Raw genomic sequence first — 27,045 nt, forward strand, 5'->3', positions numbered from 1 at the left:
TATTGTGAAAATCCTGGGCCCTAAGCCAGGCTGCTGAGAAGGGTACAGCTGGTACCTTTAACTGGTACAGTTTTCAGGAAATATTGGTAGACTGCAGCAGCATCTTATTATGAGCATGACAGGCCAGGGGCCCCCAACCTTTCTGGGTCAGTGGACACATTTGGAATTTTGACAGAGTGCTGAGTGCAATCTCACAAAATGGCTGCCATGAGCTGGTGCTAGGGCTGACCATTCATAAAATGGCTGCCATGGTGGGCATGACTGGTCACAAAACACTCATCTCCCAGAAGGCAAACTGATGAGACTAAAAGAAAAGTAACTTCCCCAAGAACCTAAATATAAGGTGGGGATCTGAGCTCCAAACACAAAACCACTCTTTTCAACCCAAATAAAAATGGCACTGGAGTGCTACACTTCAGCATGCCAGTCTCGTAGTTTAAAAAAAAAAAGTCTTTAAATTTTAAATGAATAATAAAATAAACATCAAGATGGGCAAGGAGCCTGGTGGATGCCATGAAAGGTGTCCCTGGACACAGTGGTCCCTATGGGCATCACATTGGAGACTCCAGGCCTAGGCCATATTAGCCTGTTTGATAATCTGACCTTGGTCAAAATGTCCTTAATCTCTGTCATCAGAAAAATTAAATCAAGTGCAGGGCCAAGTACAGATATTCTTAACTGTTCCACAAACATTTTGTGGACATCTGAATGGAGCTTGCACACCCCCAGTGATCCACAGACTACAGTTTAAGAATTTCTGATATAGATAACCAAAAGACTTTGGGTGGGATAGTTTGATCACCTATATGAGCTCCTTGCACTTTCATCCATGTGAGAATTCCTCCTGCACTTTTCTCCACAGGACAGAAGTCATGAGTCTCATGACCAAAGGAATTCCCTTGCTTATCATTTCTGGATGCTTACAGCTCCTTAGACTGGGTCCAAAGGGAAAGGACCAGCAAATGAGCAGTGGTGACAGTGGCAAGGAGGTGGGCCATAGAGGGAGGAGGGCCCACTGAGGATATCTTGCCCAAGGGCCCTGCAAAATCCAGAGCAGCTTTAATTATGGAGGACCAGAATCTCTAAAAGTGTGCCCCTGTCATGGGCAGTTATTCTGTTCACACTATGAGCAGCAGACTTGTGTGCTTCCCTTCCTTCTTCCTCCACTTGTGAAGGAAGGAGATTAAAAGCACCTACTTATGCTTAGTGACAAACCATAGTTTGCATCTGTGTCTGAGTGCAACAAACTATGGTTTGCTCAAATCATAGTTTGCCCATAGGTTACATACATGCATGCTATAAAGCTACATATGAAGAGTCGAATCACCAGGCATATCCACTCTACAGACTTTAATATTCATTCCCTCTTCACAGGGGATTCTGGGAACAGTAGCTTCCTGAAGGTGGCTTCTTTGGAGGAAGCCATGAGAGTTAAAATGATATAAAACTGACACAATTTTTTTTTTTTTAGTGTAGTGTACCCACTGATTCCCTTTATAACATTTACTTTAACTAAATGAATGCAGCTTTCACCTTGGCTTTAGATATTTGCAACTGGTAACATATGGCACACTAAATATAGAACTCCAAATGCTGGCCTTTGCAAATGAGAAAACAGTGTGGTTGAGATGTGGCATAACATATTTTAAATGCTATAAGAACAGAGATATTGGACTTTTTCATCTGCACATTCCTGCAAATACATTAATAGTTAGAAGTTGATAATACAACATTAATAAAAGGTTATGATCATAACACTGGGAACAATTATAGGAAAATCTAATGACCCCATCAATCTTATTCTTAGTGTTAGTCAAACAACATTCGGCAATGTACTGAGTTACGGGCTATTTCAAATTATAGCAGATTTGATAGTCCCTTTTTCAATCCAAATCAATATAAAATACCATTTCATCTCTATAAACTTTCAGGAAATTATACTATAGCTTATTCATATATTGTGCATTCCCAATCTTTTCTTGAAAATTTGCATTTTAGTGTCTAATACCAGAGAAACTTTGGTGAATAGCTGCATGCAACACACACAAAAAAAACACCCCAAAAGCGTTTGTTTCATTTATTAAACAGAAAGACTTGATTCCTTCCCCCATATGGCAAAAAGCTATTGATATTTTTGTCTGCTTACTTTTCATTCTGAGCAATACAGTTCTATGAAAGGGAAATGATTCTGCATTATAGAAAACTGCCATCCAACATTTTGTGTAGATCGCAAATTATTTGTCCCACTGCAGTCTTCCCTGACAACAAGGTAATTGCTTCAATGATATCAAATCAAGAAAATGGCTTTCAATGCACAAATCTTTGTAATGCATAAAACAGAAAACAAGGTGTGTCTACTGCACAGAAAATCAGGTTGGGTGGAAAATATTGAAGCATAATATTTCTTTGACTCCATAACTTTTCTCATTTTATACTATGAAAACATGGGTGCTCAAAGTTTGAACATTCCAGAGCTGAGAAGAGGCACCAAGCCGCAGGGAAAGATTGTGGCTCCATGGTAGTGCACATGCAGAAGCTACCAGGTTCAGTCCTCGATATCTTCAATTAAAAGGATGATGGGTGAGATCTCTACCTGAGATCCTGAAGTGCTACTGCCAGTCAGAGCAGACAATACTGGGCTTGATGGACAAATAGTCTCAGGCCCAGTGTCAAGGGTAGGAATGGTTGGGCATCTGCCAAGGGCCACTGATAAGAGCCCCCTGGAGTTGTTCCTCCTCTTCACTATTGCAACCTGCTTGTTCACTTGCCTCTGGCTCTGGCCCAGACAATGGTAGTGGTGAGAAGGAGGAGGAGGAGATGCCTCTGCCTGCTTGCTTAATGGCTCTCTGCCTGCCAAGCCAGCAAGTGGTAGCAATGATGGGAAAGAGGTTGAGGAGCAATAGCAGCTGGTGACGATGGTGGTGAGAAGGTAGACTCGCTCAGGGAGGGGGCCTATTGAGGGTGTCTTGACTAAGGGCCCTCAAAAACCTGGAGCCAGCACTGAATAGTCTGACCTTGTTGATACTTCCCTCTTCTCCATGGGTGGTCCCAGTTTGGCTACATAAGCAAAACCACTCAGGGCTGAACATCAGAATTATAAGGATTTATTAAAGACTGCAGTAGGGAAGAACCCATGGTCACTGGAGCAGCAACCTCAAACAACACTTTGTTAAGGAGAGCTTTTTTATTATGTTAATTTTATAATGGGATTGCATTGTGATGATTTTGTTATAAGTTGCCTTGAGCATATCATTTGAAAAGCAGAATCTAAATGTCCATCAACCATCACAACAATAAAAATAAACCCTCTCTTCACTCACATTGTGTCCATCATAATGCTTAGCAGGTTGCTAGTTGACAAGCAACGTGCAAATGTATAACAACGGATACATAGCATACTAGGTAGCTATCTTTCTGGACCTGTCAGTGATACAAATATGATGAGATGACATAAAGCAATACAATGAATATAATTCTTTTTATTGCATTGTTTTTCTGATACACGGGACAATGGTGAAGTTTTATCCTGAGCAATATGAGAGATTGAGGAGAAAGTATATGACAATTTCAGTTCTAGCATATTTTACAGATTCAAGTTGTTATGGCTGGGCTTTATTATTTCCATTTTTTTCTTAATACAGAACCCAGTGCTGCTCCCACTGATGTCAAGGCTACAGGATTGTCTGTATCAGAGATTCTTGTTGCGTGGAGACACAGTAAAGAAAGTCTAGGAAGACCAAGGGGATTTGAGGTATGAATATAAAATATAATCTGCATTGTGGGTCTGCTTTTGTTTTCCTAACTCTGTGTTCTGCTAAAAGAATTACACGGTAAAACTTCTCTCAAAATTTTAATCATTATAATATATTAGCAACAAAAAGGAGAACCAGTTATTCAGACAGGACTGGATTACCCATTATGCTAAGTAAGGTACAGAGTCCCTAGGCCATGGGTCCCAGCCTTCAATGCCTTTTCCAACTGCTAGTCCTTTTTTGGAATCGCATTATACACCAGATGGTTCCCTTATGCATTTTTTGGCTTCCATGTTTGTTTCGCAACTATCTGCTGTTCTGTTTTGTTGACAAGAGTGACAGGAGGAATAAGTCTTCTGGGATGAATCTGTCAGTTCTGCTTTCTCCAACATTCAATTTTTTAAAAATCTTAAGTTCTTTCCATTCTGAATATGAAGAAATTAAAAAAAAAATGGAAATTCTTATCAAAACCAAACTGAAATGAAATTCTCACCCATCTGCTCTGGCCAAATTCAATAGATTACAGCTATTCGGAGAGGATCATGTTCCACCGGCCTGCCATGGAGCTGTTAAAGATGAGCTGTAGGAAAAAAGAGGTGGCAACCCTAATTCTGCATTAACATGGTTGAATATACACAGGGATTCAAACCAAGACTTTTAAGAGCTAAGCACTCAAAGCCCTAGGCATAGATGGACAAGTCTGTCAGTTTTGGTTTCTCCCAGATTCAGACTTTTTTAATCTCATAGAATCATAGAATAGTAGGGTTGGAAGAGGCCTCTAAGACCATCGAGTCCAACCCCCACTCAATGCAGGAATCCAATGAAGGAATTCAAGTCAAAGCATCCCTGACAAGTGGCTGTCCAGCTTCACCTTGAATCTCAACTTCTTTCTGTCCCAAATACGAAGAAGATTGTGGATTTTGGCAAATGCTTATCAAAATGAGCTGAAGTGAAATTTTCACCAATCCCTGTCTGTTACCTATTTAGAATTGCTGGCCTGCTATGCTTTGCATTGAGAAGTAATTGTGATTTGTCCACTTGCACACACATCCTTGAGTGGCAGTCAGTGCTACCAACGATGTTGCCCATGTTTTAGGCAAAGGTGGCCATAGGCTACGAATGTTGGAAGAATCCATCTGGCAGATGAAGTTCGCCAAGCTTTCAGCAGCTCAGCACCCTGGACCTAGGGATGGGTGGATTCCCTACCTTTCGGTCCTCTGGGAATCCGCCCACGGGGGGAGGTGATCCATTCCTCCCCCCAGAATCCTTGTGAGGCTAGCCTATCGTGGGAAAAAACACAGATGCAAATAGCATATGGACGCCACTTGAGGCCCTAGAGTCCTTAGTTTAACCTAATTGCAGGCATTTAGGGCTCTGAAACTCTGCAAACTCTGAAGGAGCTATCCAAAGTGCTGAACCCTGTCCCCAGATGGGTTCACCATCTTAGATAGCTCTTTTAGAGTTCTGGCTGCTTCTGACTGAAACCCAAAATGGAAACACAGCCCCACTGAAATCGAAGCCACCAGCCTGCACTGCAGGTGAGAAAGGCTTGACACCCTGGAGATCCACTGCCAGTCAAAACAGACAATACTGCAGGATGTTGGACCTCAGACCCATGAGTCATGTCCAGCTTGCCTGGGATCCCAATCCGCCCCACTGGGGCTTCTCAGATTGCCATGCCCCCTTGCCCCAGACCACTGATCATTTGGCCGTTTCCCGGCTTTTCCACGGGTGTTTTCCCCCCTTCTAAAAGTACATAACCTCTTAGAAGAAGAGCCCTGCTGGATCCGACCAAGGGTCCATCTCATCCAGCGTTCTGTTCACACAGTGGCCAACCCCCATCTGATGTTCAGTGCCCCATCCTGAGTGGTACAGATCGTGGTACTTCCTCGTATGCTGTTGTCCAAGCTCACAGTGCAGACGTGTGTAGAATATTAGCTCTCAAAGCTGAGTAGCTAACTGGCAATTTCTAAAAAAAAAAAAACATATTTGCAAAAAGAAGGTCTGAAGGGTGTGAGGGACCTCTGGCAGGATTTCAGGCTATGCACCACCACACGGTTCTGGCTAAAGGAGCACAAATGTACATGACAGACTCATCAACAGAGCAATCGGTATGCAGTCAGGGGAGGGAGAAGCCGTGATGGATGAACCGCCAAATCCAAATCCCTGCTGGGCTTGTACTGAAAGTAAAGGGCGGGGATCTTCTTTTTCCTACTCGGCCGTAGTGTTTGTTTGTTTGTTTGCTTTGCTTTGCTTTGATTTGGTGGGTTTTGTACATGTGTTGCCTCACATTGGTTGTAATGGGATGGAAAATGACTACACCATCTTCAGAGCTGGCCTACATTTTCCCCCATTCCCCCCACCCACCTTTCTCTAATCAGCATGGACGTTTCATTGAAAAACACATTTTTGAATGCCTTTTCTCACAAAATACCTATTTTCTCTCAAAAGTATCCATTTCTAAACATCTTTTATCCTAAATACGGTTTGGGGTACATTTTGGTACATATTTTGAGCCATGAACTGAACTGCAAAATTCAGAGAACTGCAAAACATGAACAGGGATGTATGAAAGTCACTTACCTTTTCAAAGGGTGACATTCGCAGTAGGGGGGAGGTGCTCCATCCCTCCCCCCGAAATTCTCTCCGGCCAGCTCCGCTCCGCGGAGATTCCACAGAGCCGCCGGCCGGGGCCGCCCGCAGCTGGACATCCAGCCGCTGGCCAGCCTGCAGGGACGCAAATGGCGGCGGCCATAGCCGCCGCCATTTGCATCCCTGTATTTTACCGTGATGGGCTACGTAAGTATTTATGTAGCCTATCACGGCAAAAAACAAAACAAAACAGCGAATGCAAATGGCGGTGGCTACGGCAGCTGCCATTTCCGTTCCCTTTTGTTTTTTGCCGTTTCAGCCTACGTAAAAAAAAGGGGGGGGATGCAAATGGCGTAGTGGCCGCCATTTGCGTTCCCTTTTTTTTTGTTGCCGTAATAGCCTACATAAATATTTGCGTAGGCTAAAATGGCAAAAAAAAGGGAACGCAAATGGCAGCTGCCGTAGCCGCCGCCATTTGCGTTTGCTATTTTGTTTTTTGCCGTGATAGGCTACATAAATACTTACGTAGCCTATCACGGCCTCTGCAGGGACGCAAATGGCGTCCCTGCGTCAGCCGTGATAGGCTACATAATTATTTACGTAGCCTATCACGGCTATAATGAGGAAGCAAATGGAGGCCACAGACATGGCCGCCATTCACAAGTCAGCGCGGACGGCAGCAGGTAAGTGCTCCATTTCGCACACTTTTCGTGGTTTTGGGGGGCAGGGGGCTTCGTTCCACCATGGATTTCGGGGGGCCGAATGCACTGGCATTCGGCCTCACTGAGATCTGTGGCGGAATTCTGACATCCCTAAACATGAAGGATGACTGTGTTCTGATCCTCACCTTAGACTGGGATGGGCAGATCAGGTCTGTTTGCTTTGAAATGCAGATGAAATGAAATCCTGAAACATCCATAGTCACGACTAAGGGCGCAATCCTACGGCTGCTAGTCAGTGGCTAGACAGCCATAGGATAGGTCAGTTCCCAGGAACCGACCTCGGAACCCATGCTCTGAGGTTGGTTCCCTGAGAACCGACCTCTACCCCCTCCTGCGCTCCCTCGTAGGCAGCACAAAATGGCCCCATGCTCCGCACTCAGAAGAGGAGTGCAAAGCAGTGAATAAGGAGAGTTCCTGGGGGTGGGCCGGGGCAGGGAGGGCAGAAGTGCCGTTCCGACACTTCCTATGCGTCATCTGGCATCTGCCACCCCCGCTCTGACTTCCTGCAGCTAGACAGCTGAAATCAGCTGTCCAGCTGTGAATGCAGGGCAGCTGAAGCACAGAGGGGATGATTCCTTCCGCGCTGCTCCTGCCCTGCATTGGATAGGCGGCCGTCTCCAAGTTCGGAGGCAGCCACCTATCCCGACAAGATTGTGCCCTAAGTGACTCAAGGTGCAATCCTATGCATGTTTAGACAGAACAAAAAGGTCCTATCTCCCAGTGCATGCTGGGAACTGTAGGACTTTTTTCTGTCTAAATATGCATGGGATTGCCCTCAGCTAACTCAGTCTGGATCTAGCCCTGTGTGTTTTCTTAAAAGGTTTCCTTGTTGCAATGGTGGCTTTTAATGGCTGGGGATAAAGTGTCACTTGGTAACTGTAATGTATGTATCATATGCAGGGCTTTATTTTATAGTCGGCATTTTTATTATATTTATTTTTCCGAGGTCCACAGTGTTACCTGTGCAGCCAAGCCCTGCGGGAGTTCTTTAGCTGCAGGGGCAGAAACAGCGGTTCACACGCCCCTCCCCGCTCACCCTGAAAAATTGCTACCAGCTGTACAATGTCCCTGTGCTGGGAGTTGCTGCTTGCATCTGTGAGGTGCTCTGTCACTGCATACACACAAAATTGGGCTATACACCTTGTTCTCTGAGGAGATGTTGTCTAGATACTTATGAGTAGCTTCTTTAAAGCCAGATAACCCTCTGGATAAAATCTGGAACCAAGGCACAGTCTTCTAGGGGCCAGCAACATGGGAAGGAAATAAAGCTAATGGGCTGGCACAGTCACAAAGGCATCCATGTTCTACATCCCAGAAAATGGGCAGCATTGCCTGTATGAGATGCTTTCATAGGCTACCAGGTAAAAGTAGTCAGATACAGCACTAATAAGCAGTGAGGTTCAAAACTCCTAGACAGAATTCCCTTTATTTACTAATTTGTTTGTTTGTTGCATTTATATCCTGCCTTTTCCTCCAAGGAGACCAAGGCAGTGTACATGATCCTCCTCCTCTACATTTTATCCTCACAACAAGCTTGTGAGGCTGAGTGACTCAGTGAGCTCCATGGCCAAATGGAGACTTGAACTCCCCAGTCCCAGCCCTACACTCTACCCATTACCCCACCCTGGCACTACACCACCTTAAGCCCATTTTCCCACTCTAGGTCCAAGGATGTTTGTTGGACTTGAGAGATTACTGATGGTGCTACTTGTACCTCAGTGCAATCCCACTGAATTTATCTTGGCTTCAATTTAAGACTAGTTATGTGCATGAAGCTCAACTTCAGAAGTTAGGCTTTGGAATTTCATCCCATCTGGCTCCTTCCTGGACTTCTGATGCTCTGTAAAAAAATATTTAATTCAGTGGGCTTTTGGACAGGGGGAGTTTTAGTCTGCTGTTGTTTCTTCTTGCTGGTTTTCATTGATTTTATTCTTTCTGGTGATTCGTTAGCTTTTTCTTTTGAAATGCACTCAGTCATTTATTATGTGTTCTTTGAGATTTTGTGATCTGCTTTAAATATTTTTTCTTATATTTTATTGTATTTTTTTCAAAGAAATTATGTAAGTTAATCAACAAAATAAAAATATAAGTGCAACACCAGCAAATCCAATGCACATATTATAACCAAAACTGAATATTGTCATCAATTCAGACAGATCTTCATAGAATTAACAATCATATCAAAATCATACTGAAATGAAGTCCTCTCAAAATGTTTCGTGTTGACTTGAGAAACACTCTACTGAAGAATTATTGTGTATATAAGAAATAAACATGCACATCTATAAATAAATCTGATTGTGTTCATATTTCTTCAGTAAATTTGCCCATCAAGGTTAAATCCCATACCATTGTGTACCACTGAACAAGTGTAACCATATCATTACTTTCCCTTTTATAAGCAATTCCTAAACATGCTTCTAATAAACAAACAAACAAACAAATGACTAAGGGTGCAATCCTATGCATGTTTAGACAGAAAAACAAGCCTACCGTCATGGAAAAGTCGGCTTTTTAGAAATATCTTCTTGAATTCCAAGTAATCTGATTTCCTAAGAATGTACCTATGAATTTTATCAATTGCTTCATTTTGGGTTTCTGGGAGAATTCCAAATAATTTCCTAAAAGAAACTAAGGGCGCAATCCTATGCATTTTCATTTACAGCCAGCTAGAGCATGTGAGGCCTGCTAAATTACTGTAGGATTGTCCACAATTTGACACATTTTAACCCCCTTGGCAGTTAAATATCAGATATCCTTGAAATTTAGTCACCCCCTAATATCAGATGTCATCCTTGAAATTTACTCACAGTGAAGCGGCTGAGAGTTCACATATAGGTTCGTGAAGTCTGTATATATACCGTATTCCTTCCACTCTTTAAAATGCTTCTTTTCAACAGAAAAGTGGCTTGTAAGTCTTTTACAACAAATGAGTAATAAACTTAGCAGCAGTTGTACTGAGCTCAGACAGTAACTCCAGAGCTACCCTGAAGTAAGCATTTGGCTCACTGCAAAACCAAGTCTTGTAAGAAGTTGGTGGCTTCACTGAATGGATTACAAAGGAACTATTCAGTATTCATGCGTTGCCAGCCTAGCCTCTAGAGAGTGGGGGAAACTCAGTGAAGGCAAAGCAACGACTGCCACAGACTTGTAAACATCAAAAACGATTTGGGCTTTTGTGTGCGGAGGACGAGGTGGTGCTCCACAGAGAGGGTTCTTCCTGAATTACATTTGACAGAAACCTGTTCGTATCTGAGTGACTCAAACCAAACTCTCAGCCCTCTTCTCTGTCCTCCAGCGATGCTGCTCTGGTATGATTAACCCACTGCAAGGCTTCCTCAGGTGTTCTGTCATCTCCAATTCATTACACTGATTCAGAGCTTTCTCACTGTGCACTGTGCCCGCCAAGGAAAGAAATATTGCTCATGCCACTTCCTCTCATGATTCACTCAAAGCTTGCCAGGTTTGAATAGTAAATGTCTTTGAAGACCCACCAGAAGTGGGCTGTCCTTGACTCTTCGGAAGTGCTTTTGACTTCCTGTCAGCACTCATTCTTGCTTGACCTGTCTAGCTAGTCACAGCATCCCTTGCTGGCATACTTGTGCAGCATTGCATCTCATTGAGCTAACACTGTGACTGACACCCCGCTTCTGGCCGGCTGGGAATGGTATGTCAAAAGCCATTCCAGAGTGAACCATGGGTTTTCGTAAGAGCTTTTCCTCAGAAGAACTGGTGAGATTTTTTTGGGGGGTGGGGACAAGTAACAAACACTACAAAAATAGCATATTTCAGAAGCCCATGTAGGGCATGAGAGCCAGTGTGGTGTACTGCTTAGGGTGTCGGACTAAAACTTAGGGATGGATGAATTTGTCAATTCCGGTTTCTCATTTTCCATTCTTAAGTCGGTTCATCTTGAACTCTGAGGGGGGAAAACATCTGCATTTTTTTAACTGGGGAACTCCACTGCAGTTTTTGAAGAGTAACTGAGTTTCAGTTGTTGGTTAAAAATGTGAAATTGGGTGAGTTTGCATTAAAACGTGAACTGAATGGATTACAAAGCAACTATTCAGTATTCATGCGTTGCCAGCCTATTTCCACCCCCTTCCTATTAGGACTGCGTGTTCATATCTTCATTGAGCCATGAAAACTCACTGGGTGACCTTGTATCTGTCACAGCTCAGTGGCAGAGCATCTGCTTTGCATGCAGAAGTTCTAGGAGGAATCCCTGGCATACCCAGGTAGACCTGGGGAAAACCCAGTCTTGAAACCTGGAGAGCCATTGCCATTCAGTGTAGACCATAACAGTAATAAGCTAGATGGACCATCAGCATAAGGGAACAGGGCCAGCACCAGATTTGGGTGCACCCTTGGCATACTGGCTCCCCAATATTGCAACCGAAACTCGCCCCACAACCTGAGTTCGATCCCAGCAGAAGCCGGGTCTCGGGTAGCTGGCTCAGGTCGACTCAGCTTTCCATCCTTCCGAGGTCGGTAAAATGAGCACCCAGCTTGCTGGGGGAAAGGTAGTCATGACTGGGGAAGGCAATGGCAAACCACCCCGCTATAGTCTGCCATGAAAACGCCAGCACAAGTGGCGTCCCTCTTTGTTGTTGTTCAGTCGTTCAGTTGTGTCCGACTCTTCGTGACCCCATGGACCATAGCATGCCAGGCCTTCCTGTCCTGCGCTCTCTCCCAGAGTGTGCTCAAGTTCATATTCATTGCATCGGTGATGCTATCTAGCCATCTCCTCCTCTGCCGGCCCCTTCTCCTTTTGCCTTCAGTCTTTCCCAGCATCAGGGTCTTTTCCAGAGAGTTTTCTCTTCGCATTAGGTGGCCAAAATATTTGAGCTTCAGCTTCAGTATCTGTCCTTCCAATGAGCACTCAGGGTTGATTTCCTTTAGGATGGACTGATTTGACCTCCTTGCAGTCCAGGGGACTCGTAAGAGTCTTCTCCAGCACCACAGTTCGAAAGCATCAATTCTTCGGCGCTCAGCCTTCCTTATAGTCCAGCTCTCACAGCCATACATTACTACTGGGAAAACCATAGCTTTGATTAGACGGACCTTTGTCGGCAAGGTGATGTCTCTGCTTCTTACTATGCTGTCTAGGTTGGCCATAGCTTTCCTCCCAAGGAGCAAGCGTCTTTTAATTTCATGGCTACAGTCACCGTCTGCGGTGATCTTGGAGCCCAAGAAAGTAAAATCTGTCACTGCTTCCATTTCTTCCCCTTCTATATGCCAGGAAGTGATGGGGCCAGATGCCATGATCTTAGCTTTTTAATGTTGAGTTTCAAACCAGCTTTTGCACTCTCCTCTTTCACCCTCAACAAGAGGCTCTTGAGATCCTCTTCACTTTCTGCTGTAAAGAACAATATTGTTTAGGAACCTGGAATGTCAGATCAATGAATCAAGGTAAGTTGGAGGTGGTCAAACATGAGATGGCAAGATTGAACATCAACATCTTGGGAATCAGCGAACTAAAATGGACAGGCATGGGCGAATTTAATTCAGGTGACCATCGTATCTACTATTGTGGGCAAGAATCCCTTAGAAGAAATGGAGTAGCACTCATAGTCAACAAAAGGGTGGGAAAAGCAGTACTGGGGTACAATCTCAAAAACGATAGAATGATCTCAGTACGAATCCAAGGCAAACCATTCAACATCACAGTAATTCAAGTCTATGCCCCAACCACTGAGGCCAAAGAAGCTGAGGTTGATCGGTTCTATGAAGACCTACAACACCTTCTAGAACTAACACCAAAAAAAGATGTCCTCTTCATCATAGGGGATTGGAATGCTAAAGTAGGAAGTCAAGAAATCACCGGGATAACAGGCAGGCATGGCCTTGGTGTACAAAATGAAGCAGGACAAAGGCTAATAGAGTTTTGCCAAGAGAACACGCTGATCATAGCAAACACTCTTTTCCAACAGCACAAGAGGCGACTCTACACATGGACGTCACCAGATGGTCAATATCGAAATCAGATTGATTATGTCCTTTGCAGCCAAAGATGGAGAAGCTCCATACAGTCAGTAAAAACAAGACCTGGAGCTGACTGTGGCTCAGATCATGAGCTGCTTCTTGCAAAATTTCGGCTTAAATTGAAGAACGTAGGGAAAACCACTAAACCATTCAGGTATGACCTCATATTCATATCCCTTATGAATACACAGTGGAGGTGAGGAATAGATTTCAGGGATTAGACCTGATAGACAGAGTGCCTGAGGAACTATGGACGGAGGTCCGTAACATTGTTCAGGAGGCAGCAACTCAATCCATCCCCAAGAAAAAGAAATGCAAGAAAGCCAAGTGGCTGTCTGAGGAGGCTTTACAAGGAGCTGAGGAAAGAAGGGAAGCGAAAAGCAAGGGAGAAAGGGGAAGATATATCCAACTGAATGCAGAGTTCCAGAGAATAGCAAGGAGAGACAAGAAGGCCTTCTTAAATGAACAATGCAAAGAAATCGAGGAAAACAACAGAATGGGAAAGACTAGTGATCTCTTCAAGAAAATCCGAGATCTCAAGAGAACGTTTTGTGCAAAGACTGGCATGATAAAGGACAAAGAAGGCAGGGACCTAACAGAAGCAGATGAGATTAAGAAGAGGTGGCAAGAATACACAGAAGAACTATACAGGAAAGATCTGAATGTCCCTGATAGCCATGATAGTGCGGTCACTGAACTTGAGCCGGACATCCTCGAGAGTGAAGTCAAGTGGGCCTTAGGAAGCATTCCTAACAACAAAGCTAGTGGAGATGACAGTATTCCAGCTGAGCTATTTAAAATCCTAAAAGATGATGCTGTTAAAGTGCTGCATTCAATATGCCAACAAATTTGGAACCCTCAACAATGGCCGCAAGACTGGAAAAGGTCAGTTTACATTCCAATTCCAAAGAAGGGCAATGCCAAAGAGTGTTCAAACTACCGCACAATTGCGCTCATTTCACATGCCAGCAAGGTGATGCTCAAAATCCTACAAGCTAGGCTTCAGCAGTATGCGAACCGAGAACTACCAGAAGTACAAGCTGGGTTTCGAAGAGGCAGAGGAACTAGAGATCAAATCGCCAACATTCGCTGCATCATGGAGAAAGCAAGAGAATTCCAGAAAAATGTCTATTTCTGCTTCATTGACTACGCTAAAGCCTTTGATTGTGTGGATCACAACAAACTGTGGCAAATTCTGAAAGTGATGGGAGTACCAGACCACCTTACCTGTCTCCTGAGAAACCTGTACGAGGGTCAAGAAGCAACAGTAAGAACCAGACATGGAACAACCGATTGGTTCAAAATTGGGAAAGGAGTACGACAAGGCTGCATATTGTCACCCTGCTTATTTAACTTATATGCAGAGTACATCATGAGAAATGCCGGGTTGGATGAATCAGAGGTCGGAATTAAGATTGCTGGGAGAATTATCAACAACCTCCGATATGCAGACGATACCACCCTAATGGCGTCCCTCTAGGGGTCAGTAATGACCTGGTGCTTGCACAGGAGGAACCTTTCCTTTCCTTGGCATACTGGCTCCCCAATACTGACTCCCCTTGCCATCCCCTGCCACCACATGGGCCATATAGTCAACAACACTGCTCCTGCTGCTGCCACCAACCACCAACTCTTCCCCCACTGGGCTGGCTGGCTGGCTGACCCACGAGCAGTGGCAGTGCTGTAATCAGCTGGTGGAGGCTGAACAGCTGCCATTTTTTAGGCTGCACAATGAAACACTCAGATATTGCATTGTGGAGCATAAAAATGGTAGCCCCTCAGTTCCCACCCAGCCAATTGCATCACTGCTGGGTAAGCCAGCCAGTCCACCCAGAGGAGGAGCCAGGAGGCAAGATTTCAGCCCCAGTGGGCCCTGTGGAGACAGATGGGTGCCTGCAGTTGCCCAATCATACCAGATGTTGATGCTAGGCCTGTAAGGCAGCTTCCTATCTTCTTCCTATATAACTCAAACAAATATTTTGAGAATGAAATGGGGAGGGGGAGAACCATGTGCTCTGAATGTTTTGGATGAAGGCCAGGCTATAAATGTAATAAATAGATAAATGTTGGTTTCAGGCATGGAGACTGATCTTAAAAGCTGCATTCAACCATGAAGCTCTCCAGGTGGCCCATGAAAAGTTGCTAGCATTGCTCCTTCATGAGAGCCACTAAGACACTTTCAGCATTTATATTAGATGATGCAGCATGGAATGTGGGAAACAGCCACTTTTAAATTTGCATGATCAGCACTTACAAACTGGGGCCTGTACTTCAAATACACTCTAGGACACAGCTTGCTGTGTTCTCATGAAGTGCAAAGGTCTCCTTCACTAGGATTACCAATAACCATCTTCACAGTCAAGGCTTTTCTTCTTCCCCTCAACAAAAAACAATGAGTATGTTTGAGCTGATGTAATGAGGGCTGGTGTAACTGTGCAGAGCTATACAAATATGAGGGGGCCGCGGTGGCTTAGTGGTTTAGACGCTGAACTGCAGACCGGAAGGTCGGCAGGACAGCAGTTCAAGACCCGAGTGCTGCGTGACGGAGTGAGCTCCCGTCTTCAGTCCTAGCTTCTGCCAACCTAGCAGTTCAAAAGCAAGAAATTGCAAGTAGATAAATAGGTACCGCTTCGGCGGGAAAGGTGACAGCATTCCGTGCACCTCAGTGTTCAGTCATGCCGGCCACATGACCACGGAAGCGTCTTCGGACAGCGCTGGCTCTTCGGCTTAGAAATGGAGATAAGCACCGCACCCTAGAGTCGGACACGACTGGTTGGGGACACCTTTACCTTTTTATAAAAATATGAACCCGATTTTAAGTGTCTCTTGCTATAAGAGAAGCCTTGGCCTAAGGCATTCCATGGGATCCTGTCACAAGGGATGAGATTTCAATGTTTTGGACAGGATGGTAAAAAAAAAAAAAAATGCTGACTGAACGAAGTTATAACGTAGTGAAGCAATATGGCTCAAGCAGTGGTGGCTGGTGGCTCCGATTTTGGTGGGGAGTGAATCCATTCTGGGTTTCAATCAGAACCAGCCAGATCTCTAAAGGACTTATCCAATGTGCTGAACCCTGTCCTCCAAATGGTTTCAGCATGTTTAATGGCTCCTCTAAAGTTCTGGCTGTTTCTCACTGAAACCCAGAATGGATTCACAGCCACCAGCCCCCACTGAGTGCAAGGCTCAAAATGATCCAGAGTCCAGAACCAGATGAAGGTATTTGTCTTTTTATCAACAGTGCATCAAGGTTTGCAAACAAGTAATGAACCCCAGAAGCCAAACCTGCCTCACAGGTTGTTGTGAGGATAAAATTGGGATGGGATATCCGTATACACTGCTTTGGGCTCCTTTGAGGAAAGGCAGGATCTAAATATATTTGGTAAATAATAAATAGATAAATACCTCTGGACTAGATGGTCTTTGATAAGCAACTGGAGGCTGCTGGTAAAATCAAGTGCTTTGAGCAGTACCACCTGACTCCCCTCAGTTGCCAGTCTGGACATAAGTGTGTGGTGAGAAGAGATGCTTGGTCCACCTTGGGTGAGATCATGTCCCATAACCCTCATTGGCCATTGGGCCTATTGGAGGAAGGCCCAAAGCTCAGTGGTAGAGCACATACTTTGCATGCAGAAGGTCCTGGGTTCAATCCCTGGTGTCTCCAAGGCTGAAAAAATCCTGCCTGAAACCCTGGAACAGCCGCTGGCAGTCAATGGTGACAATACTGGGCTAGATGGACCCATGGTCCAATGCAGTATAACGCAGCTTCCTCTCTTCCTATGTTCCTAACCCTGCTGTTCACATACCAGAAGCATATACGACTATATCAGCCTTCCCCACCCTGGTGCCTTCCAGATGTTTTGGACTACAACTCTGATCATCCATAACCATTGGCCATGCTGATGGGAGTTGTAGTCCAAAATGTTTGGAGGGCACCGGGTCGGGGAAGGAGGGATTATATCATTGGACCAAAACCCAATGGGTGGCATTGGGCACATAACCATTCCACAGGCTTCACCAAAACTTCAGAGGTTCTTTGTGAGGATGATGAAAAAAAGGTATTTCAAAAAGTTGTGTATGCTGAAAAATGCTGTTGACATTATGAATGATCATAGTTAAAGACAGGACCTCACAAATGTACTGGTCCATCGCTCACACAGTCTTCCATTGGCAGGTTGGTTACTGGAAAGATATGGAACAAGAGGAAGCAGCTGAAAAGGCCAGGACAGAAGGAAATGAGTCATCCATCATTCTGACAGGGCTGGAAGGCAACACAGTTTACCACCTGAGAGTGAAGGCATACAACTCAGCGGGGTATGGGCCACCTAGCAGTCCAGTCCGTGCCGCCACCAAGAAATCTCGTAGGTTCTCAACTTCTTGTTCTCCTCATAATGTACAGCCCTGAAAAGGCTTCCGTTCTCTGCCTTGGTTTTCCTTTCTTGGGATGCATATATATTGCCTAACAAACAGGGCTGTGATGTTGTTTTGATTCATGAGCTCACTTCAAAGGATCTGTATTCTAAAGAGTGACCGAGAGCATTTGGCATTCACAAGAGGCAAAGGGTTATCTTTCTGGAAAACAAGGCTAAGTATTTTTGACATGCAACAAGGGGAGATTAAATAATCCTGGGCTCAATAGTAGCTATTAAAAATTACACTTCTTCAGCAAGAGACTATACCCGTGAACTTTGTCTAGCAGAGTTGGCCATCAAACATAAACCTAATAAAAAATTAAACTACTTCTTGGGTGTGTTTTTGTTCTTTTTCCAAAACTTCCAAATTTATTTCACAACATTACCTTTTTTTTTCATCTTTTCTCAGCTCCTAGTCAAGCACCAAGCAATATTATGTGGATGCAAGATGGCTCCCATGTGTCCCTGGGATGGGAGCCTGTTAGACCTTTAGCTAATGAATCTGATGTCATGGGATACAAGGTTAGTAGACCATCTCACTCTCTGGAACATTGTGACTTCTCATTCATCTTTTTCTTTCTTTCCTCGTGCTATGTAAAGCAATACTATTCAGCACTGAGAGGCAGAATACCAAACTCACAGGCACAAATCCAAGTGTGAGGTCATATGTGTATGTGTGCATATCTGTGTGGTCAACAGTTTACAGCAGGGGTGGGGAACCTATTTATTTATTTAGTACCCCACCTTTCTACCAAAAAATGGCACTCAAGGCGGCTTACACAACCAATTAAAACTGATTAACACAATACATTAAAATGCAGTAAAAACATAACAATTACAAATATATGTATTATTAAAAACAGCAGCCAACCCACCAGACCCACTTACAGGTTAAAGGCCTTCTTAAATAAAGCAGTCCTTCCCTGCCAGTGGAAGAACATCAAAGAGGGAGCAAACTTTGCCTCCTTTGAGAGGAAGTCCCCCAGCCTGGGACTCGCCACCAAAAAGGCCCTTTCTCGGGCCACCACCAAATGTACTTCTGAAGGTGGAGGTCTCAAAAGAAGGGCCTCTCCAGAAGATCTTAGGAACTGGCCAGGCCTATATGAAGGCAGTCTTACAATCCTGTAGGTCAAAGTGGGCATAGTGTTAAATGGACTAGAACACCTAAAAGGGGTAGGCTCTTCCACAGAACCACAATTCCAGGCTCCAAAACTAATTTAGTGTTAGGATCATGCTATCGTCCCCCAGACCAGAATGCTCAGAGTGACCTTGAGATGGAAAATGAAATCAGGGAGGCCTCCAAACAAGGAAGTGTTGTAATAATGGGTGGCTTCAATTACCCCCACGTTGATTGGATAAATGCATGTTCCAGCCATGACAAAGACGTTAAATTTCTTGATGCCCTAAACAATTGTGCCCTAGAACAGTTGGTCATGGAACCGACCAGAGGGGAGGCAACCCTGGATTTAATCCTAAATGGTGTTGTCCAGGACCCAGTATGAGATGTAAATGTTGTTGAACCAACTGGAAACAGTGATCACAGTGCTATCAAATTTAATATATATTTAAGTGGGAAATTGCCCAGGAAGTCCAACACAGTCACATTTAACTTCAAAAGAGGAAACTTCTCTAAAATGAGGGAACTGGTGAAAAAGAAGTTAAAAGGGGGAGTCAAGGGGATTAAATCCCTTCAAAATGCTTGGAGATTATTCAAAACCACAATAATAGAAGCCCAGCTAAAAGGTATACCACAGGTTAGGAAAGGTAGCACCAAGCCCAGGAGGTTGCTGGCATGGTTAATGAGCAGTCTTAAGAGAGCTATTAGAAAAAAGAGAATTTCCTTCAGAAAATGGAAGACTTGCCAAAGCTAGTAAAACAAAAGGGAGTGCAAGCTTGCACAAAGGCAATGCAAGCAGACAATAAGAGATGCAAAAGAAACATTTTGAAGAGCATATTGCTAACAATATCAAGGCCAACAATAAAAAACTCTTTAGATATATCAGAAGCAGAAAACAAGCTAGGGAGGCAGTTGGACCACTGGATGACGATGGAGTTAAAGGAGTACTGAAGGAGGACAGGGAGATTGCAGAGAAGCTGAATGAATTCTTTTCATCCACCTTCACTGCAGAAGAATAGAGGACAGATACCTGTGCCTGAACTGATGTTTTCAAGAAGGGAGCCTGAGGAACTGAGGCAAATAGTGGTGACAAAAGATGAAGTTCTCAACCTTACTGATAAATTGAAAGCAAATAAATCACCGGGTCCAGATGATATCCATCCTAGAGTTCTCAAAGAACTCAAATATAAAATTACTGATATTCTATCAAAAATATGCAACATGTCCCTAAGATCAGTCTCTATACCAGAGGACTGGAAGATGGCCAATGTAACACCAATTTTCAAAAAGGGATCCAGGGGGATCCGGGAAATTACAGGCCAGTTAGCTTAACGTCTGTTTCGGGTAAATTGTTTGAAGGTATTATTAAGGATAAAAGTAGTAAGCATATAGAAGGACAAGGCCTGCTGAAAAAGAATTAAGATGGCTTCCACAGAGGTAAGTCCTGACTCACTTACCTTTTAGAGTTCTTTTAGAGTGTCAATAAACATGTAGACAGGAGTCATCCGGTAGACACTATTTACTTGGACTTCCAAAAGGCTTTTGACAAAGTCCCTCACCAAAGGAGAGGGACTGAGCAAACTTAGTAGTCATGGAACAAGAGGGCAGGTCCTCTTATGCATCAGTAACTGGTTAAAGAAGAGAAAGCAAAGAGTAGGAATAAATGGTAAATTCTCCCAATGGAGGGAGGTAAATAGTGGGGTCCCACAAGGATCTGTATTAGGACCAATGCTTTTCAACCTGTTCATAAATGATCTGGAATTAGGAGTGAGCAGTGAAATGGCCAAGTTTGCCAATGACACCAAATTATTTAGGGTGGTTAAAACAAAAAGGGATTTTGAGGAGCTCCAAAAGGATCTCTACAAAGTGAGAGAATGGGCTTCTAAATGGCAAATGTAGTTCAATGTAAGCAAGTGTAAAGTGATGCACATTGGGACAAAAAATCCCAACTTCAAGTATAGCCTGATGGGATCTGAGACAGAGGTGACTGACCAAGAAAGAGATCTTGGTGTTGTGGTGGACAGCTCAATGAAGATATCAACCCAGTGTGTGGCCACTGTAAAAAAAGGCAGACTCTTTAGGCATAATTAGAAAAGGAATTGAGAATAAAACTGCCAATATCATACTGCCCCATACAACTATATGGTGCGACCACACTTGGAATACTGTGTACAGTTCTGGTCACCACAACTAAAACAGATATTGTAGAGCTGAAAAAAAAAGTGCAGAAAAGGTCAACTAAAATTATCAAGGGGCTGGGGCATCTCCCCTATGAGAGAAGGTTACAACACTTGGGATTGTATAGCTTGGAAAAAAGGAGGGTAAGGGGAGACATGATAGAGGGGTACAAAATTATGCATGGTGTGGAGAATGTGGCCAGGGAGACATTTTTCTCCCTCTCTCAAAATACTAGGGATGGCAGAGAATTCCGCCACGGATCACAGTGAGGCCAAATGCCAGTGCATTTGGGCCCCCGAACTCCATGGCGGAATGGCCTGCCACCCCCCCACGGATCCCCCCCGGGACGAGACTCACCTGGGGCAGATCTTCCGGGCGGCAGCGGCTCCAGCAGCGGCCAGACTTCCGACCGGCTGTCGCCGCCACCATTTCCACTCTTGTAAAAAAAAGGAAGAAAGAAAGAAAAAGAAAGACATGATAGGCTACGTAAAGATTTACGTAGCCTATCATGACTAGGTTAAAACACACACACACACGACGTGATAGGCTATGTAAATCTTTACGTAGCCTATCATGGCTGGGTGGGTTTAAAAAAAAAAACCGCATACGCAAATGGCGGCGGCTACAGCCGCCACCATTTGCGTTCCTTATTTTTGCCCTCTTAATCTACATAAATATTCACGTAGACTATGACGGCGAAAATCAAGGGGAACGCAAATAGCGTAGTGCGTGCTATTTGCGTCCCTTTTTGATTCCCCATTTTAGCCTACGTAAATATTTACACAGGCTAAAACGGGGAAACAAAAAGGGACACAAATAGCACCCGCTACGCTATTTGCGTTCCCCTTGATTTTCGCCGTCATAGTCTACGTAAATATTTACGTAGATTAAGAGGGCAAAAATAAGGAACGCAAATGGTGGCGGCCGTAGCCGCCGCCATTTGCATACAGGGTTTTTTTGTGTTTTTTTACCCAGAGACCTCTGCGGCCAGAAATCCGGCTGCGGACGGCTCTGGCCTGGCCGGCTGCTCCGCGGAGCTGCCGTGGAGCACAGCTGGCCGCGGAGGATTCCGGGTGGGAGGAACAGAGCGCCTCCCCCCCACCATCAACATAATCCACGAACAGGTAAGTGACTTTCGTACATCCCTACAAAATACTAGAACCCAGGGTCATCCTATGAAGCTGATTGGTGAGAGATTCAGGACAGGTAAAAGGAAGTGCTTCTTCATACAGAGCATAGTTAAACTATGGAACTGGTGTAGTGATAGCCACCAATTTAGATGGCTTTAAAAGAAGGTTGGACAAATTCCTGGAGGAAAAGGCTATCAATGGCTACTAGTCTTGATGGCTATGTGCTACCTCCAGTTCCAGAGGCAATGAGCCTATGTACACCAGTTGCTGGGGAACATGGGAGGGAGGGTGCTGTTGCTCTCATGTCCTGCTTGTGGGTTCCTGGTCAACAGCTGGTTGGCCACTGTGTGAACAGAATGCTGGACTAGATGGACCCTTGGTCTGATCCAGCAGGGCTCTTCTTATGTTCTTATGTTCTAAGCCTTAGGAGAAGCATTTCAGTAATTTAGAAGAAGGAAAAATTGCACAAAAGCCAGGAAACAACAAAACAATTGGCATTTGGGGAAAAGGGGTAGGGCCAGCAGAAGGGGATGGGGCCTTCTGGGGAATCCCAGAGGGCCGGATTAGGAGCCCAGGAGGGCCAGATTTGGTGTGAGATTCCCCAGCCCTGCTGTATGTGCTTAGCCTTCTCAAGTAATTGGCAATTACACTGATCAGCTGTTTGGTGGGAAGGGCAGAGTGGGGGGGATTAAATCCCATTCCCCACTCCCCTCCCAAACTGCTCATCAGTGCTACTGGCAAATATGTAACACGGCATTGTGTGCATGACCCCAGCAACTAGGTCAGGGAGGAACCACATGTGCAGAACATTTTTGTACACATGGTTCCTCATCTGATTCACACACTGAAGTCCAATTGCACATAGCATCGAGAGGACACAGTTCTCTCATGGCTGGATCTTCACTGAGATGTAGACCATTTCGTAAATATCTCAGTCCCATATACCTCCCCATCCTCACCCCTGTTACATTACTGTTGTAACCATGGAACTCAATCAAAAGCAATAACTTTTATGGGGGGGAACTAAAATGGAATTAAATGCATTTATTCCTTTGTAAGTATATTTTGGATATAGTGATTGTCAACCAGGGATTGTAAACTGTGTAATATACACTGCTTGATGCCGTTAACACCACCCCATCTGACTATTAATAGGAGCAGACTGCAGTGAAATCCATGTGCACGCTTCAATTTGATAGTATATTTGCAGTAGGATTTAAGAAAATGCAGAAGCATGAGCTGTTGTAAATGCCATTAAAATTAATATTTTCTTTATAGAGCAGAAGTGCAAATACTGAGATTTGTTATGATTATGTTGGGGATATTCATCAATCTGTGCTCGTAGCATCTGCCTTCTTCTTAAATTTGGGGTGCTTTGAAGAATGGATTGGTCTTTACCCAGATGTCGTTAGAAAATGGCTATTGCCCATACCAAAAAATGCATATGCACCATTTCTCTCTCACATGCACAGGGTATAGAACACAGATGCCACCCAGCAGATTCGTATTCTACATTATGGGTTGGATCCAGATTTAGGCTGGATCAACTGTGCTGGTAGAAATGGACTCCCCTGCCCCCTCCTTCCCACGGCAGTACCTCCAGCTCCTTCCAAATGCTATGCAGAGAGTCAGAAGACCCTGCTGAATGGGGTGAACTGTGGTGTGAAGGGATAGGGGAATCCCCAAAAATCTGGTGGAGGGACCCTCCATGAGTGGAGCTCTTTCTCTCGCAGAAGGTAGATCCTGGATCCAATTTCTTATGGGCAAAATGTAATGGGGCAAGAAGGAGCAATCAGCAATCTACACTGACGGGTGTATTGCTAATGCTAGCAATCTTCTACCCATGGTTAAGAAGACTAAGAATGTGCTGCAGGCTTACACACTCCATTTCTTACACACGCTTTTGTTTCCTGCCCATTCCCCTGCTGTACTACTTTAGTTAGCATTAATAGTGCTGCATCGCTATGGTATGTATGAACCTGGTTCTGCAAACCAGCTTCTAACTCTGATTTAAAAACTAACCATGGTTAGTATACATTATTGTTAGCACTGCTGGAACTGAAATGCTACGCCGTAGTTGACACTAACCAGAGAAGGGAGTGCATGGGATTCATGTGGGTGAGGGTGAGGAAAGGAGGGTACAAGCTTTCAGCACTCACCAAATCTTCTAAACATGGTTAAAAGATTAGAAGTTTGACATCTGCACCAAACCAGTAAGTATTGGGAAAGGGGAAGCAAGTGTGCAGTGGAGAGGCAGTCAGGGTTAGGGTGTTAGAGGAGGAGTTAGGGGGATACAATATTTGCTGGGCTGAAAAAGTGGGACTTATGAAGAGTAAGGATGGATAACCACGTGATGTTTGAGATTGCCAGGATTCTCTGAACATCGCCTCACTCCTCATCTCATGCAAAGGTCCCATTCACATGTGCGATTGCTGTTCACTCTGCACAAATGGGAAGTTTGCACAAATCAAACAGCAAACAGGAAATTTCCTAATATTTACACAGATTTCCTAACATTTACACAAATTTCCTAACTTTATGTAAATTTCCTCCATAGAGTAAAGTGGGGCTGATTCAGTCTATGGGGGAATTTGCGCAAATTACGAGATTTGCATGAGTTTAGGAAATGTGCGCAAATGAAATGCAAGCACATGTTTGGCAATTGACAAGCATTTCGACAGATGTGCTCATGCTCGCAGTCGCATTTGGAGTTGTAAACGAGGCATGCTTGCATGTTTTGCAAGCAAAAACAAATACATCCCTAGTGAAGAAGAGTGAAGAATGAAGTGACAGTGATATAGACCTTAGTCTCCAGTGTAATTTCATTAGCCAAACCCCAATTTCCTTAGTCCTTGCTTTAATTGCAATTTTCCTGAGTCCAGAATTAGATATTTATTTGATGTTAGACATTCTACTTGGCTATACATGTCATCCACAGGTCTTGTTTAGGCAAGAAGGTCACAGCAACAGTCAAGTAATTGAAACACAGAAAACGTCTGCAGTGGTGCTTCTCCCTGACGTAGGTGTCTACATTATAGAGGTCCGTGCAGTCAGCGAAGGAGGGGATGGAACACCAAGCTCCCAAATCAGGGTACCTTCTTTTTCAGGTAAGGCCTCTGTGACCATTGAAATTGGAACCTACAATTGTCATACTCCAAGCCGGCCGCCATTCTTATACCATAAGCCAGGTGTGCAAGCGTATAAAGCTGAATTACGCGTGCATTCTTATTAGTGGCCAGTTGAAAGCCGAGGAAAGATCTGAGCTCTGTTACTCTCAGCTGGGTGTCCTCAGAAACAGACGTCACGAGGGTGAACTGCAGCAAAAACGTGCAATATGCAGTGCTGCTTTTCAGGATTCCAGCCACTCCATTCCATTTCCTTCTCTTCCCCACATACCCCTGGTGTTGTTTTTTGCCCCAGGAATTAGTCAGCATCCAATGACCACTGAGCATGCTCAGCCCTCATTGGTCCAGGGGGTGGGGGGTCCAGCCCTTTGGGTTTATAGAAAAGTTGTTTTGTACTTCTCCGAAACTTGGAGTTTCCTCCAGCCTGCTGATGCCTCCCTGTTGCATGGGGCTGGGGCTGGGGCTGTTTTGGCTATATAAGCAATGGCACTCAGTGACTGAACATTAGAAATGGAGGGAATGAGATGAAAAAACCATGAGCAAGAGAAAGAAAGTATTTCAGAAAGAAAAAATGTTACCTTGCAAGTTTGGATACACATGTCCAACCAACAGGAAGCCCAACTGCTAATTTAAAAAAGGAAGAATGACATAGTGTATTGTTTGCATTTGCACTGATTAACTATCACTAAAATCACTGCTTAATAAGTTTGCAAAGGACATGCATTTCAAATGAACATAACAAAGGTTATTTACTCTCAGGATTTCTTGCCAAATAGAGAGTTAATTGTATTTTTACATTTCGGCTTAGCAGAGACATCGTAGTTGAAAAACAGATTCAAGCCTGTTGTAATGAAAATGAACCTTAAATGTTGTTTCACTGAGCCCAGAGAGATATACAGTAAATTTAAGAATAGTCTGGTTTGGATCAAAAAGCCCCTTGCGTGAGCATGAAACATTTCTCCATGTGCAATAGAGGGTCTCTGAGTTCTGTCAAGCCCCCTGCAGGTGCAACCCCACTCCCATGCTGCACCGCACACCATTCCAGGGAGAGGGGGCAATGAGCTGCGACAGGAGGGAGGAAAGCCCTGTTGTGCTAGTGGAGGTCAACCTGCAGTTTTTAGGATCCAAGCCTCTGACGTCAAGTAAAGCCTTCATAAAACAGAGCCTTTCCCAGTTCAAACATACCCGTACACTACGCTCAGCATCTAAGGTCCTCCTCTGAGTGCCTACTCCATGGGAGGCTCGGAAGACAGCAACAAGGGAGAGAGGCTTCTCAGTGGTGGCCCCCCAATTATGGAATGATCTCCCAGATGAGGCCTGCCTGGTGCCAATATTGTTATCTTTTTGGCACCAGGTCAAAACTTTTTCTCTTTTCCAAGTCATTTGGCAGCATGTGATGAGTATTAATTGATCCTAGATTTGTTTTATGGTTTGGCTGATTGCTCAAATTTGTTTTTAGATATATGTTGTCTTTGTGTATACTGTCTGTGTGTCTCTTATGTTTTTAATTTTGCATACTGTATTTTTAATATTTTATATTTTGTAAACTGCCCAGAGAGCTTCGGCTAGGAGGCGGTATAGAAATGCAATACATTATGATAAAATGTCACTCTGGGAGATGTTTGAGTGTGTCAGCCAGGGATCGGTGAGAATTTCAGTTCAGTTCCATTTTGATAAGAATTTACCAAAGCTCTCCGTATTTGGGACAAAAAGAACTTGAGATTTAAAAAAAAAAATGTAGGAGAGACCGAAACTGAGAGATCCATCCATGCAGGCCCAAGGCTTTGAGTGTTTGGCTCTTAAAAGTCTGAGCTGGCTAGTTTGTGAGCCCCTGGGCAAAAAACCTTCACTGGGTTCCCAAACGCTACCTTTCCAATTGCTTCCACCACCTTTTTGTTTTTTGTAGTGGGCACCTCTTATTGGGGAGCTACATGCCAAGAAGGGAGGAGATGAAAACTGTTAAGTTCTAGACACAGAGATCTTCCAAAGTTAAATACACCTCTCCTTTTCTCTGCCATTCCTCCTAATCCTGTGC

General features: G+C 44.2%; 1 protein-coding gene across 1 annotated transcript in view; it reads left to right on the plus strand.

The window, feature by feature from the left end:
- The window catches only part of LOC146349432 (contactin-5), a 130,104-nt gene that overhangs the window by 98,494 nt on the left and 4,565 nt on the right, over positions 1-27,045 (plus strand). The window contains exons 9-12 of the mRNA XM_084845412.1: positions 3,642-3,751; positions 17,223-17,409; positions 17,870-17,982; positions 24,824-24,992. Of these exons, the coding sequence (XP_084701538.1) occupies positions 3,642-3,751; positions 17,223-17,409; positions 17,870-17,982; positions 24,824-24,992 (579 nt within the window). The remainder of the gene's footprint in view (positions 1-3,641; positions 3,752-17,222; positions 17,410-17,869; positions 17,983-24,823; positions 24,993-27,045) is intronic.

Source organism: Heloderma suspectum, chromosome 3 (genome assembly GCF_057233095.1).
Source record: "Heloderma suspectum isolate Gila_16-S chromosome 3, 16-S_ref, whole genome shotgun sequence".
NCBI classification, from domain to species: Eukaryota; Metazoa; Chordata; class Lepidosauria; order Squamata; family Helodermatidae; genus Heloderma; species Heloderma suspectum.